The sequence below is a fragment of the Delphinapterus leucas genome, chromosome 8 (genome assembly GCF_059928025.1).
Source record: "Delphinapterus leucas isolate spDelLeu-1000000601 "Yukka" chromosome 8, BTC_Dleu_Yukka2, whole genome shotgun sequence".
Classification (NCBI taxonomy): Eukaryota; Metazoa; Chordata; class Mammalia; order Artiodactyla; family Monodontidae; genus Delphinapterus; species Delphinapterus leucas.
Window position 1 is genome coordinate 71797028 of NC_143136.1, and position 14612 is coordinate 71811639.

Sequence of the window (14612 nt, forward strand, 5' to 3'; positions counted from 1 at the left end):
AGCAAATTTAGTATACACCTATTTCTCTTTTTTCCCAAGCTAACTTAATCACAAGCAGAATTTCAGACTTTTTTTCTATTCTCCCAAACAGTTCTTCTTCTTATATTCTCCTTGAATTAATATGAAGACAATATACCCCTTGTTTCCCAAGCTAGAAACTCAGAAATCATCCTTAAATTCTCTCTTTCTCATCTCTCTAATCCAACAATTCTGTCAGTTTTTTCCCACACTTCTCATGAACTGGTTATCTCTATTGCCAGCTGTCTTAATTCAGACCTCTATCCTTTTTTGCTTCCTGGATTATCTGCACGAGGCTTTTCACTGGTCTTCCTCATCAGCCTTTCCTCTTCATCCCATTTTTCCCGTTCCTGGGCCTAGGGGACCTGAAATTCACAGAGGTGGACTCCTCCTCTGTTCTGGTCTAAAGTTATCTAGGCCTAACTTATCTCACAACAAGGGAGCTCAGCAGTGCCCAGCCCAGTACCCTCCCCAGGGACCTTATGTGGGTTGATGTCAGTCCTGAGAAGTCCTAAGAGGGTATCTGGTTCCCTGGCCAAATACCCTCTTAATACAATGTAGGGTCAAGTCAATATTGCTCCAATTGCTAAACAACAAAGAGCCAAAGTCAGATAAAACTGGAATCCAGGAATGAGGAAAACATTGGTGATTTTAACCGATGGAAATGCAGGAGATCACTGGAATCCAGAGGGGAGTGAGCTGAAAAATGAAAGGGAAATTAGGAAATAGAGAACATGAAATCTTGAGAAGTATGTAGAGATGGGCCATAGCTAGAGAGAGAAGGAGGGTTGAAGAAGATTTTTTCCCAAAGCAGAGCAGAAAGAGATTCACAGGTTGAGAAGCTTAGAGGAAAGAAAACAAAACACATCAAAAACTAAACACGATGGACAGAAGTTGATGATGCCGGGGAGAGATGGGGCGTCATTAATGGAAGAAAATCTTGGAGCAGATGGGATGAGAGGCGCAGTTCTAAACCTACATAAAGAGGAACTAGGATTGGATGGGATGGGAGGAAGCATGCATTCCTCTCTGAGGACAAAAGAGAAAGACCTGTGTGAAAGGGAAGGGGAGAGCAGATAAGTCTTTGAAGATGTTTGTCTACACCTGATGGCCCCTATTTTCCCATTGAGTAGAAGGTGAGGTTTTCTGCCGGGAAAGACAAGTATCAAATGGGGTTTCAGCTTGAAGAGCATAATTAAAAAATTGAAATATTCTATGTGGGGAATGAGAGAGGATAATGACCAAGACAAAATAAAAAGACTGCAGAAGAGGCTTACTGGGCCCAGATGAAATTAAAAGCCATATATTAGTAGAGGCAAGCATCAAGAGAATTAATAGATTTCCTCTACCTGCCCTCAGCTACTTCACTAGAATTGAGGGAAAGGAGACTATGAAGAAGAAAGAAGAGACCCCATCCTCAAAAAATTAAAAATAGAACTACCATGTGATCCAGTAATCCCACTTCTGGGTGTATATCCAAAGGAAATGGAAATAGGATCTTGAAGAGATAACTGCACTCCCATGTTCACTGCAGCATTATTCACAATAGCCGAGGTATGGAAACAACCTAAGTATCCATCAATGGATGAATGGATAAAGAAGATGTGATACACACACGAATATTATTTAGCCATGAGAAAGAAAGAAATTCTGCCATTTTCAACAATATTGGTGAATCTGGAGGGCATTATACTAAGTGAAATAAGTCAGACAAAGACAAATATGTATGATATCACTCATATGTGGAGTCTAAAAGAGCCAAACTCAGAGAAACAGAGAGCAGAATGGTGGTTACCAGGGGTGGGAGTAGGGGAAAAGGGGGGATGTGGTTTAAGGGTACAAACTTCCACTTATAAGATGAATAAGTTCTGAGGAATATAGAGCATGGTGATTATAGTTAACAATACTGTGTAATATAGTTAAAAGTTGCTAAGAGAGTAGATATTAAATGTTCTCATCACAAGAAAGAAATGGTAATTATGTGACAAGATGGAACACTATGGTGGTAATCCTTTTGCAATAACACACTGTGCACCTTAAATTTACAAAATGTTATATGTCAATTATATTTCAAAATATTTCAATAAAGCTGGAAGTTAAAAATTTTTTTTTTAGTTTTGAAAAAGAGGGAAAAAAAGAAGAGACCCCAGGAGTCAGAGTTGGCCAGGTGGATGCAACAGAGAAACAAGGGAGGGTATGGTATCCAGGCTGGATGAAGAAGGGAGAAATAAAAGGCCAGGAAAAATGAAGTCAAGGGATTGGAGTCTGGAATGAGGTCAAAGAGAAGTGAAAGAGAAGGAAAAATAAAAGGTATGAGGTGTGACTGGAAAGTAGAACATCATAGTGAGAGATTTTGATGAAATAGTGTATTATTCCATGCAGAGGTGGTTAAGTAGTCTGTTTTGTCATATTAGCATAAAAAATGAGGAAGTATGCATCAGAGTTAACAGTGGGGAAAATATGCCTTCCCTTAGTTCAAATGACTTAAAAATAAAAGACTGCTGAAAAGGGTTATTTGCCTAAATGATGTTGATTCATTAAGGTTCTACTTCTATTGTAAATCTAACCATTATTTGACAATTAGTTTTCACGCAAAGTAATCCACATTGATACAATATGCTTTGGTGCCCGAGGTGGGGGGTGGAGATGACTTTTCCAAATACATGACTGCATAGAGCTGTTCATTTTACTTGTGTAGTTAGCAGGACAGAAGTGTCCAGAATCAGGATGTTTTCGTATTTAATAAACATTGTGTACATTTGGAAGGATTTGCTTTGGATTTGGGTTTAGTATATAAACCCGTTATTGACAGTCTGAGAGGAATGATGGAAATAAATAAGTTGAGCAAGACATTGATACTTTGGCAAGAGAGACTGAACCTGGAGAGGGTGGGAGAGTCCAGCAGACGACCTGGGCTCTGGTTCATTTTTTGGCATTCACTGTGTGCCTGTGGCTAAGTGATGTCCCTTCTTTGGACCTCAGTTTCCTTATCAGTAAATGAAGATGGCCCCTACCACCTCTAACATTCTGTGACTCTCCTTATAGACCCCTTTGGTCAGATAGATTTCCTTGGTGCAATCACTCCATTTCCGACTGGACTATTAGAGAAATGGAAAGGGTTAGAAAGGATTGGAAAAGGTTAGACTTGATCTTTTAGAATAGACTTTAATTTTTGAGCAGTCTTCGGTTAAAAAATGAGCAGAAAGTACAGAGAGTTCCCATACACCTCCTTATCTCTCGCCATGTTTCCCTATTATTAGCATCTTGCATTAGTGTGGGACATTTGGTAAAACTGATGATCCAGTATGGATACATTATTATTAACTAAAGTCCATAGTTTACATTAGGATTCATCTTTATGTTGTATATTCTATGGGTTTTGACAAATGTATAATGATATGTGTCTACCATTATAGTATCTTACAGAACAGTTTCACTGCCCTAATAGTTCTCTGTGCTCCACCTATTCATGTCTCCCTTCCCACCTCCCCCAACCCTTGGCAACCACTGATCTTTTACTGATACCACAGTTTTGCCTTTTCCAAAATATAAAGTTAAAATTACAGGGTATATGGACTTTTCAGATTGTCTTCTTTCACTTAGCAATATGCATTTAAGGTTCTTCCATGTCTTTTCATGGCCTGATAGTGCATTTCTTTTTAGTGCTGAACAATATTTCATTGTCTGGATGTACCACAGTTTATTTATCCATTCACCTATTGAAGGATATCTGGGTTGCTTCCAGGTTTTGGCAATTATGAATAAAGCCACTGTAAATATCTACATATAAATTTTTGTGATAGGGACTTCCCTGGTGGTCCAGTGGGTAACCCAGTACAGGGGGCCTGGGTTCGATCACTGATCAGGGAACTAGGTCCCACGTGCAGGTCGAAACTAAGAGCCCTCATGCCGCAGCTAAGAAGTCTGCATGCTGCAACTAAAGATCCTGCATGCTGCAACTAAGATCCACATGCCACAACTAAGACCTGGCACAGCCATAAATTAATTATTTTTTAAATTTTTAAATAAAATTTTAAAATAAATAAATATTTTTTAAAATTTTGTGAATATGTAAGGTTTCAGCTTGTTTGGATAAATACCAAGGAGCATGATCACTGAATCACATGGTAAGAGTATATTTAGTTTTGCAAGAAGCTGCAAAGTGTCTTCCAAAGTGGCTGTACCATTTTGCATTCTCACCAGCAATGAATGAGAGTTCCTTTTGCTCTCCATCTTCATCAGCATTTGGTGTTGTCGATTTTAAAAGCCATTCTAATAGGTGTGTAGTGGTATCTTGTTTTAATTTGCAATTCCCTAGTGACATGTGACGTTGTATGTTTTCATATGCTTTTTGCCATCTGTGTATCTTCTCTGTCAAAGTGTCTGTTCAGCTCATTTGTACATTTTAAAATTGAGTTGTTTGTGTTTGTAGAGTTTAGACTTGATTTTAAAGCACTCTTTTGGTAATGACATGAGACAATGTCAGGGTTTAAACAAGCAGCCTGCCTGGCCTTGATTGTCTGGTTCCAGAGACACTCACTAGTGGAGTTACAGTTGCATAGTTTATACATATAATAAGTATGGGTGGTTTCCCTTTTTTTTTTTTTTCTTAAACGACAGAAATTTATAGTGTCACAGTTCTGGAGGCCAGAAGTTCAACATCAAGGTATCCATCAGAGTTGGTTCCTTCCACGGGCCGTATAAGCGTAGTTTAAAGACCCTTAATCCAGGAGCTGCTGACAGAGAAGAGTTGTCTGAGGGCCACAGTCCACTGAGAGAAGAGCCTTTGAAAAGGCTTCTGACCATTAGGTCGAAAGGACAAACACCACTTTAACCAAGGGATCAAAATTGACATCACCAGTGATGAGACAGAATGACATGGTCCTCCTGGGCTGGGCATATGGCTTCTGTGGTACTCTTGCCAGAAAACAAACAACAACAAAACAAAAACATAACCTGAATCCTGTTCTTCTAATCTCCCTCAGGAGGAGACATCAGACAAACTGAAACTAAAGGACATTCTACATAGCGACTGGCCAGTACTCTTCAAACTTGTATCCAGATCGATGGTGAAAGATAAGCAATGACACAGGAACTGTCCCACATTAAAGAGACTGAGGAGACGTCACATCTCAACAGTGTATGACCCTGAATTGGATTTTAGAACAGAAAAAGAACATCAGAGGGACAACTGGTGAAGTGTGATAACGGCTGTAGATTAGTGCACAGTATTGCACCCGTGTTAATATGCTGGCTTTGACTCATTGTGCTGGAGTTACATACGACGTTAATATTTAGAAAAGCTGGCTGAAGGGTTATGAAAATTCCTTGTACTACTTTGGCAACATTTTTGAGAGGCTGAATTTATTTCGGTTCAGATGAAAAGTTTTAAAAATCACGGAGAGCCGGAGCGCCGGCCGGAAAGCAGCGCGGGCGGGCACTCGGGCGGGTTAGGGGCCGCGGGTGGGAGGGGTCGGGCGGCGGCTCCGCACTTCCGAGCAGCGTGCGCGCCGGGTCCGCAGCACAGTCATGCCCCGCGCCGCGCCGCCCGGTCTCCTGCTGCCGCTGCTGGGCCTCGCAGTCGCCGCCGCCGCTGCGGGTAAGCTGGCCCCTTGCCGCGCCCCCTCCTCGGCCTGGGAGCCCGGGCCCGGAGCGACCGCCTTCCGGCCGCCCGGCGGAGACCCTCCACCCCCTCCGCGGCCGAGGGTTTCAACTCCACGGGCATGTCGCGCTCCCCTGCACGCCCACCCCGCGCGCACCCGTGCGCCCTGGCGTCTGGTCACCCCCCCCCCACCTCCGCGTTCGGTGGGTTCCGAGAGAGCGTCCCCGGGGAGGGGGTAGCCGGGGACCCGAGAGCGCTCTTCGTCTCCCGCCGCGTCCACATCCTCGGCGCAGACCCCACTCGCGGGCAGGGGTCCCAAACGGCGCTAATTGACAGGAGAGCGGAGGGACTTCGAGCTCCAGGACGAACATAGTTTCAGGGCCATTTGGGGCTGAAAGGAGAAGTGGGGAAGTTGGCTGCGGAGATGTCCTCAGCTCGTGAGCGGCGGGGGCGGGGGGTGGGAGGAAGCTGGCCCTCTTTTTCTCTCGGCGTTGTTTGACCAATTGGTTGGTGTTCAAGTTGTCGAAACAGGAAAACAGTTCAGGCAAATAACCCTGAATGGAAGTGGGACGAGAACAGGCGAGGCCTGGATTCCACTTAAGTCGTGTGATTTAAAAATCTTTAAGTCCAGTCTGCTGTTGTGCAAGTGACATCTGAAAAATTACTCTTGATTAGTCAGTCATTTCCAAGATGAATCGTGAGGAAAATGGACAATTCTCTTGAATGTTTTGTGTTTTTTTAAACAAGTTTCTCTTGCAAACATGTCAAAAATGTTGATGGGGGAAACTCTGGGGAAAGACTTCCATCCAAAATCACTGATTGAACAATTCCAGGAATTAAGGAGCAAAATAAACAAGAACTAAGTGAGTACTTGCGTGGGTTTGAATAAAATGATTATGCAAGAGTTTGGCTCCCCCCCCCCCACCCCCCGTGAATTTCACTGCCATTTTATAAATTCCTGCTGGAAGCCCGCTGACAGGCAGGAATATATTAAAGGATCTCAGTATTGGAGGCAGCAGTAGAGTAAGCGGCTCAGAAGTTGCCTTTTTTTACAAACTCAAAGCTCCTATCCTGACACCTTTTGTCGACCAGCATTTATGACCAGTTATGCCATCTGCTGCCTATGGAGGAGCAGAAACAAGAGTTTCACACTGTTGAGACTGAGCACATTCGTTTTGTCCAAAACAAGGCTGGACCAGAGATTCTGTGAATCCCTCCTTATGCACGCCCTCCTTATGTTTGCCAGTAACATCTAAACGCCCATTTAAGCCACCCTCTGGGTTGCCGCGCCTTCATATGTCAGGTTCAGTAAAACAAATACTTTTCTTGTCAGATTTTTTTAAAAGTCCGTTTCTAGATTGTGTGGTATTTCTCTTAAGAGAAGCTGTTTTGATCAGCAATGGAAGACAGGCTGTTACCCACCTGGGCTCTTGGGCTCCTTAATAGAAATTGACGAGGTCAGATGAGGAATTCAGGCGAGGCTTTATTAGGGATGCTGCAGCGTGAGGGAGTGAGAACAAATAACAAGTGCCCTTGCTTGCTCCCTAAGCAGGGGGCGAGCTAATCCCCTAAGTGGGGTTGAGGGTAGGAGCAGACATGGGTGGCTGGAGAGGTTGCTTAGGTGGGCTGCCCACCCCCTTGGTGGTGCTGTGTGCAGGGATCATGAGCAGTACCCTGCCTTTGCTCCTGGCAGCTCAGAAGCTGCAGTTGGGTTTTGATCTTTTTGTATCTTGTTGCTCATAATTTGCCCCAGCTGTGCATGCGTGCAGTTATTTTTAGTCTCTTATAGTTTCTTTGCATTCTGTTGCTGGAGGAGACGTTTGTCCAGGTGCAAGCATTGCAGCAAAGGGTCCCAGGTCCCAGCCTGTCTCAAAACTATCTTTGGAAAGTTTTGTTCTTTTTCCTTTTATAAGTCAAGTATGGTTAAATAGACTTTTCAAGAGCTGAAGAAGTGCCTGTCGAATAAATGATTGCTATTAATGAATCAGCTTCTCTCGGGAGGTTTGAAGGATTAATTTAGAAGGAGCATGAGCTTTGGAGTTAGGTACAGACTCTGTGGCCTTGATCGAATTGTGCAACTCATTGCACTTCAGTAAAATGGAGATAATACCCATGGGGCTGTAGTGAGCATTCTGTGAGAACTCCATGTCTAGCACCTATTCCAGGCATGGTGAATCTTGGTTTTCCTTTGTTCTCTTCATACGAAGTGAAGGGTAATTATTGCAACTAGAAAATTATGTCACAAGTGCCGCTTTATGTCTGTTGATGTGTATGGTTACTGAGCACATTCCCATACATGTTGATAACACAGGGCTGAAAAACTATGTGTTTTATCATCATACTTCACAAATCTATCCAGGCAAGATCAGGAATCACATTTGGCTTAGAACTAAGTAAAGAAAGAGCTTTTCAAGGTTCTCATGGAATTTGCTGAATGGCAGGGTCTTAACAGAAAAGCTCCTAGGGTGTTGCATAAAGTATAAATGTAACATTGAAATGGAAATTATTGTTCTCTGTTATTTTGGAGTTTATTAGTGTAAATGATCTTGTATTGTTCTTAGATATTATCTTGAAAAATCACAATGAACAAAAAATACCTGAGTAAGGTTCCATGGCATCCCTTTTAAAAAGTTCTTCTGTAACGGCACTTGTTGTACATAGTACATGATCGGTGTCTGTTTCTTGGGTCAGTGGTTTCCTGTGAGCAGCGTGAATATAAGTGAACACAAGCATGTTAGAGGAAACCCCATTCTGTGGTCACTGCATCGTTTCTCACTTTGAGTTGCCGTAGCCTACAATACTCTGCCTCCTTCCCTGACGCCACCTCTCACCGCCCTTCCTGCTATTCACTCTGTTTATCCACGATGACCTCTGGGGACTCAGCCACCTCCTGGCTCTTCTGCCCAGACCCCCCCTCCCCTTCCCCAGTCCTTGGCATGGCTGCCCACTCCCATATCGTTCAGAGCTCTGTTCATATGCCACCTTCTCTATCACATCCCCGTGTTTTCTCTTCTTCAGAGCACTGAATTCTCTCAGAATGAATCTCGTTTCTTCACTCTCTTCTTGCTTTTCACTCCCCTTACCAAGGGAGCTCCATAACAGCAGAAACTTTACTATCTTGTGGATTTTTTGTTTTGTTTTGTTTTGAAAAGTGTCTCTGTACTTTATTCTAATTTATAATGAAAGGACAAAAAATTTAGATGAATGATTTAAGAAGTAGGGGGCGATAATGGGATTGCAGTTTCCTTCAAATTATTTTTACTTCCGCCCATGAGCTCATCTCATAATTGAATTCAAAGCATTAAGTCACCTTAATCTATTGATGTGACTTTTTCTGGCCCTTTGTGAATGGAGCAGTGATGTTTCAGGGGAAATTATTTCAGATTGTAAATTTTGAAATGTTAGTAAGTGTTCATTTGCCTTCCAATGAAAAAGTGAAATAGTAATTAGGTATTATTTCAGGACTTCTTTCATTGTTGAGAAGCTTTTAGAAATGTGCTTCCGTGTTGAAAATTAGTTTTGCAGCAGGGTTGCTGTCCACAATTTTTTATTATACATATCAAGTATTTAAGATTATTTTAGATTTTGAGGACAAATCTTGAGATTGCATCTATAAGAGAATAGACCAGCGTTGCCCAGTAAGAAAGGTGCAGAGAAGCACTGGCACCCTCATTCTATGAATAAAAGTCATGACAGCTTTTCTGAGAAGGGACGTGAAGGGAGAAGATGGGGGTGGACATCTTGGAAGCTAGGTTGGGTAGCGTGGGGAGGGGACTGAGTGTCAGAGTGGCTGAATTTCCTTACAATTCAGGGATATCTTTGCAGCCCAGGCCCTCCGGATTATCAGGGGCCTGGTACACCATGTCCTCCTCCATACTTAATAAAGGTAATAACCAGCGCCTCTTTCTTCCTCCTCCTCTGCCCTTGTGGAAGGTAAGTGACTGACTCATGTCTAATAGGAGAGGGGCAAAGGTCTTATTATTGGCAAGGAAAAAAAGTACAATCTTGCCTCCTTTGTTAACATTCAGAACAAGTCTGTCCCAAGGATCACTTCCTCTTATGCTGTGCCTGGTTCTTTAAAAAAATTAATTACAAGGGAACAGAGAGTTCCATTAGAGCTGACTGGTAATGCAAAACATTCTTGTGGCTCTGACATTTTAGTCTTTTAGCACATGATAATTTTTTTTGTTTTTTTGTTTTTTTGCGGTATGCGGGCCTCTCACTGTTGTGGCCTCTCCCGCGGCGGAGCACAGGCTCCGGACGCGCAGGCTCAGCGGCCATGGCTCACGGGCCCAGCCGCTCCGCGGCATGTGGGATCTTCCCGGACCGGGGCACGAACCCGTGTCTCCCGCATCGGTAGGCGGACTCTCAACCACTGCGCCACCAGCGAAGCCCAGCACATGATAATTTTAAGCGGAGGATCTATTTGGAAACTTTTGGAGTTAAGTACAAGCTTTCAAAATTTTCATCAGGCTCCTAAATTTCTGTACGTATTAAATCAATAGAATTATAAAGTTATACAATCCATGAAGAGTCATTCAGGTGCGTTATTAATAACAACCTATCTTTCAGCAGCTGTGAAGAAGCAAGAGTAACAGAAAAGCACTTTGGAGAGAGCATTGTGGGCAGGATTTTTTTTTTTTTTTTTGACCCAAGGATGTTTCTTGAAATATACTTTCTAGAAAACATTACAGAACCCGTAATTGAAAACTTATGGCAGTATTTTGGGGAGACAGGTTTTTCATTATAGCAAAGATACTTAGCATTGAAAAAGACTTAGTTTAGCCTTTCTGCTTATGAAGTGCGTGAACCTCAGTAGTTCCCTCAAGAGGTATCAGCCTCTGTCGGAACACTCTTCTCCCAAAGTAAAAATATATGTCTTGAGTAGTGCTTAAAGCTTGTTTCTGGGGCACACACCCTGACTGGTAGCATGAGAAGAAGGGTTCAGTGCTACATTAACTGGAGTTAATTGCTAATGCTGAAATGAGCCTAAGGAAAAAACAGTTGAAAGTTGTAAGGATATGAAGTTAACAGTTTGTCTTCTGCTTTTCTGCCTATAGCTTTTTGTTTTTATTTTTGTGTTTTGGGGCTTTTTCTTGTCTTATCACATATTGCTTATTGAATTATTCAACAAGGGGCTTTGTCAGTTATCATTATCATCACACTCATTCCCATCCCAGAGGCCTGTGTGACCTAGATAAGTACTTGGCTCTTTTCCTTCAGCTCCTTCAGATCTCTTTTTGTATATGTCACCTTTACAGTGACGTCTTCCTTGGACACCTTTCTACAACTTCAACCCCAGCCCCCACCCTACAGTCAGGACCTGGCATCTCTTATCTGTGGTTGCTAGCCTCCAAGGTGGCCCCAAAGATTCTTGCTTCCTGGTATTCATACTCTTCACTGAGTAGGGCTGACCTGTATCCTGTATAACCAACAGGACACTGTGGAAATAATGGAGAGTGGCTCCCAAGGCTGGATTGTAAAAGACATTGCACTTCTACCTTGTTCTCATTTGAATCACTTGCTCTTAGGGAAGCCACCTGCCATGTCATAAGGACCCTTGAGCAGCCCTGTGGAGAAGTCCAGATGGTGAGGAACTGAGGCCTTCTACCCACAGCCAGCTCCTACTCACTTGGTGGCTGATCCTCCAGCCCCAGTTCACTTTTCAGATAGATGCAGCCCTGACTGAAACTTTTTGAGAGATGCCAAGCCAAAATCACCCAGCTAAGCAAGCTGCTTCTGAATTCCTGATGCAGAGAAATTGTGTGAGATAATGAAGGTTTTTATTGTTTTAAGTTGCTAATTTGTTACATAGCAATAGATTGCGAATGTACTGTCTAAATAAAATACCAGGGCTTCCCTGGTGGCGCAGTGGTTGAGAGTCCGCCTGCCGATGCAGGGGACACGGGTTCGTGCCCCGGTCCGGGAGGGTCCCACGTGCCGCGGAGCGGCTGGGCCCGTGAGCCATGGCCGCTGAGCCTGCGCGTCCGGAGCCTGTGCTCCGCAACGGGAGAGGCCACAACAGTGAGAGGCCCGCGTACCGCAAATAATAATAATAATACCATCTAACATATTATTTTACCTATTTATCTTGCCTTCATGTATCTGCCTCAACTAGAATATAAGCTCCAGGATGGCAGGATTTTTTTCCTTTTTATTCACTGTGGAATCCTAGCACCTAAAACAATTTTCTCACAACAACTCCCTGAGATAGGTACTGTCATCATCCCCATTTTACAAATAGGGAAATTGGAGCACAGTTAAGTAACATACCCAAGGTCATGTAGTCAGAGCCAGACTTTTCTCCATAGCTTAATGTGCTCAATCAGAACCCTGCACTGTCCCATTTCTCTGCAGGCTCTCTGTGTTATGTACAAAACTCTATCATAGTTATTATTGGGGGTACAAGTTAGGTTTAAGTTATGATCTCTGTTGTCATGCAGTTAACAGTCCAATTGGGAAAACAGGATAAGTATCAGATAACTACCATACAGAAAAGCAGGATTTATCAGTGCACATGAATGTGTGTTGGTCATCAAAGGATAACACAGCCCCTTTTCCAAGAATGGCCTCCTACAGTTCTTATGCATAGGGCCATGGTTCGTTCCATATTATGCTCCCCATCCAAGCCATAACTAATCAAAATAAGGATAATTTCCTATATCAAAGGCTGACTACTCTAAGCTAGGTAGGGGTACCTAAGGGGTACCTTGTATGTAAGAGCCCTAGGAGGCCTGTTTGCTGGGTTAGTATCCTCAGATTTCTTATTACCCCATGTATCCTTGCAAAACATCTCTATTATTTGGGGTAACCTGAACAAGTCTTTAGTCTTTATAACCAGAAAAGGCCTCTTACATGTTGTATAGTGCAAAGTCCTGTAGAAGTTCAGAGGAATCAGAGGTTATGGGAAGGTGAGGGTTGGACATTTCATGGAGAACTGACACATGAGTTGCTACTGATAAAAAGAATATACTTTATAGATGGTTTGGAGATCAAAGTTCATTGTAATTGTAAAGCCTAAGAGCTACAAGTATACAAAGAAATAATTTATAAATTTCACTTCACTTGGTGTTGATTATATTTTTGTATACTTAATAGACATGCTTTATTCCATTTAAACAGTATTTCAAAAATTATTTTTTTATATTCTTGAGTTATTTATTGTCAGTACCAAATCCTGTGTATAGTTTTGACTAGAAATGATACAAGAGGGCATTTCTTAACCCGTGGTTCAAGACTTCCAGTGTTTCACTTTATAAAGGTGTTTCAGGTGTCCTTAAATGTGGTAATGGAGTCTGTTTCCATTTCCATTTTTTTTCAATTCCATAAGGCTAAAGAAAAAACAACAAAGTGAACCAGAAGAAAATAGGAGAAGAAAAAAGAGTCAAAGTTTGCAATTCAGAGTATGTGCCCTTGTGACTTTCAATTTGAGTTCCATTCTGGAAATGATTGCTTTTCTTTTCTCTCTCACATCTTAATACATAAAACATCTGGTGGGAGGAGTGTGGGGAGGGAGAGACCTGCTTAGTTCACCCATTCAACAAATATTTGACTCCTTACTAGGTGCCTGTCACTGTGCTTTTTATGGTGTTCCATTCTGCCTGGGATTTCTTTTTCTTTTTCCTTTTCCACATGGTAAACTCATTTGTCCTGCGAATTGCAGCTCAAATATTGTCTCCTTTTTGAAATGGTTCCTTACTCTACAAGTTATTACTTTTTCATCTATAGTCTTATAGCATTTAACCTCTCACACCTTTGTTATTTATATGTGTCTGACTCTCCTATCAGACTGAGCACTTCAAGTGTAGGACCCATTCCCCTTAAATCCTTTTATCCTTACCCCTTAGCACTGACCGTTGTATCTGACACGTGGGAGTTGCTCAGCAAACGATTGTTGGATGGATGATGGTAGCACTTATCGATAACTTGCTTAAAAGTGTGAAAGAGGGAATTCTGCTTCTGGCTATAGTGGAGTGGGATACTAACGCTCCCACTAAGAACAACTGGAAAATCTAAATAAAATTCCATAATAATGGTTTTTGCAGGCATCAGAGAGCTGCTAAGGCAACTCGTTGATGCGAGCCCAATATTCTGTGCACTACTTTTCCCTTTAGGAGAGTTGCCCAAATTTTAAGCAGCTAAAAACAGAGCAGAGTTTTTGGCATTCTCATGGTGTTAAGGAGACAAAAATTTGAGATTTTACTTGCCAAAGAGGAGGGACTTTAGCTAATATCCAGGCTTTCAGTTGGAATCCATGGATATTGGGCCTCACAAAGGTTGTAACATCCCCCTCAGGTGGACTCCACCCTTGATTGTATTAAGATAATCTTCAATACTCCAGATGCCTACCAGAATCCTTTCTAGGGGAGAATGACACCCTCTAGAGCCTCTGCAATGTTTTTAATTTTAAATATTAGATACCAGATACTGTGCAATTTTTCCTGCACAGTATCTGGTATTTGATATAAAAAACAAACAAACAAAAAACTACCAGGCATAATAAGAAACAGGCCAAAGCGGGGAAAATAAAAACAGACCAACAGGTGACCCAGAAATTAGAGTTTTCAAAAATGAACTTTAAAATAATCGTAATAGGGACTGCCCTGGTGGCGCAGTGGTTAAGACTACATGCTCCCAATGCAGGCGGCCTGAGTTCGATCCCTGGTCAGGGGACTAGATCCCACATGCATGCTGCAACTAAGGAGCCAGCGAGCTGCAACTAAGGAGCCCATGAGCCACAACTAAGGAGCCCATGTGCCGCAACTAAGGAGCCCGCCTGTGCAATCAAATAAATAATAAAATAAAAATTAAAGAGATAAAAAATAAAATAATCGTAATAAGTGCGAGAATGTTTATAAGATTGAGAATTTCACCAGAGACTCAGAATCTATAAAAATACAAACAAGCTGAAATTCTGTAACTGAAAAATAGCTGACATTATGAACTCAGTAGATGGGTTTAATAGCAGATTTGTTAAAACTGAAGAGTAGAT

General features: G+C 42.3%; 1 protein-coding gene across 3 annotated transcripts in view; it reads left to right on the plus strand.

Moving 5' to 3' along the window:
• Positions 1 to 14612, plus strand: part of LOC111172783 (CD302 antigen) — a 132958-nt gene that overhangs the window by 96860 nt on the left and 21486 nt on the right. Inside the window, exon 1 of one of the 3 annotated variants that reach the window (XM_022569833.3) lies at positions 5018 to 5617. The exons of 1 other annotated variant lie outside the window; for it this stretch is intronic. In XM_022569833.3, coding sequence (XP_022425541.1) covers positions 5548 to 5617 — 70 coding nt within the window. In that variant the 5' untranslated portion in view covers positions 5018 to 5547. Of the gene's footprint in view, positions 1 to 5017; positions 5618 to 14612 lie in introns of those variants that run through there. One more of the 3 variants, XM_022569834.3, reaches the window with a different exon arrangement.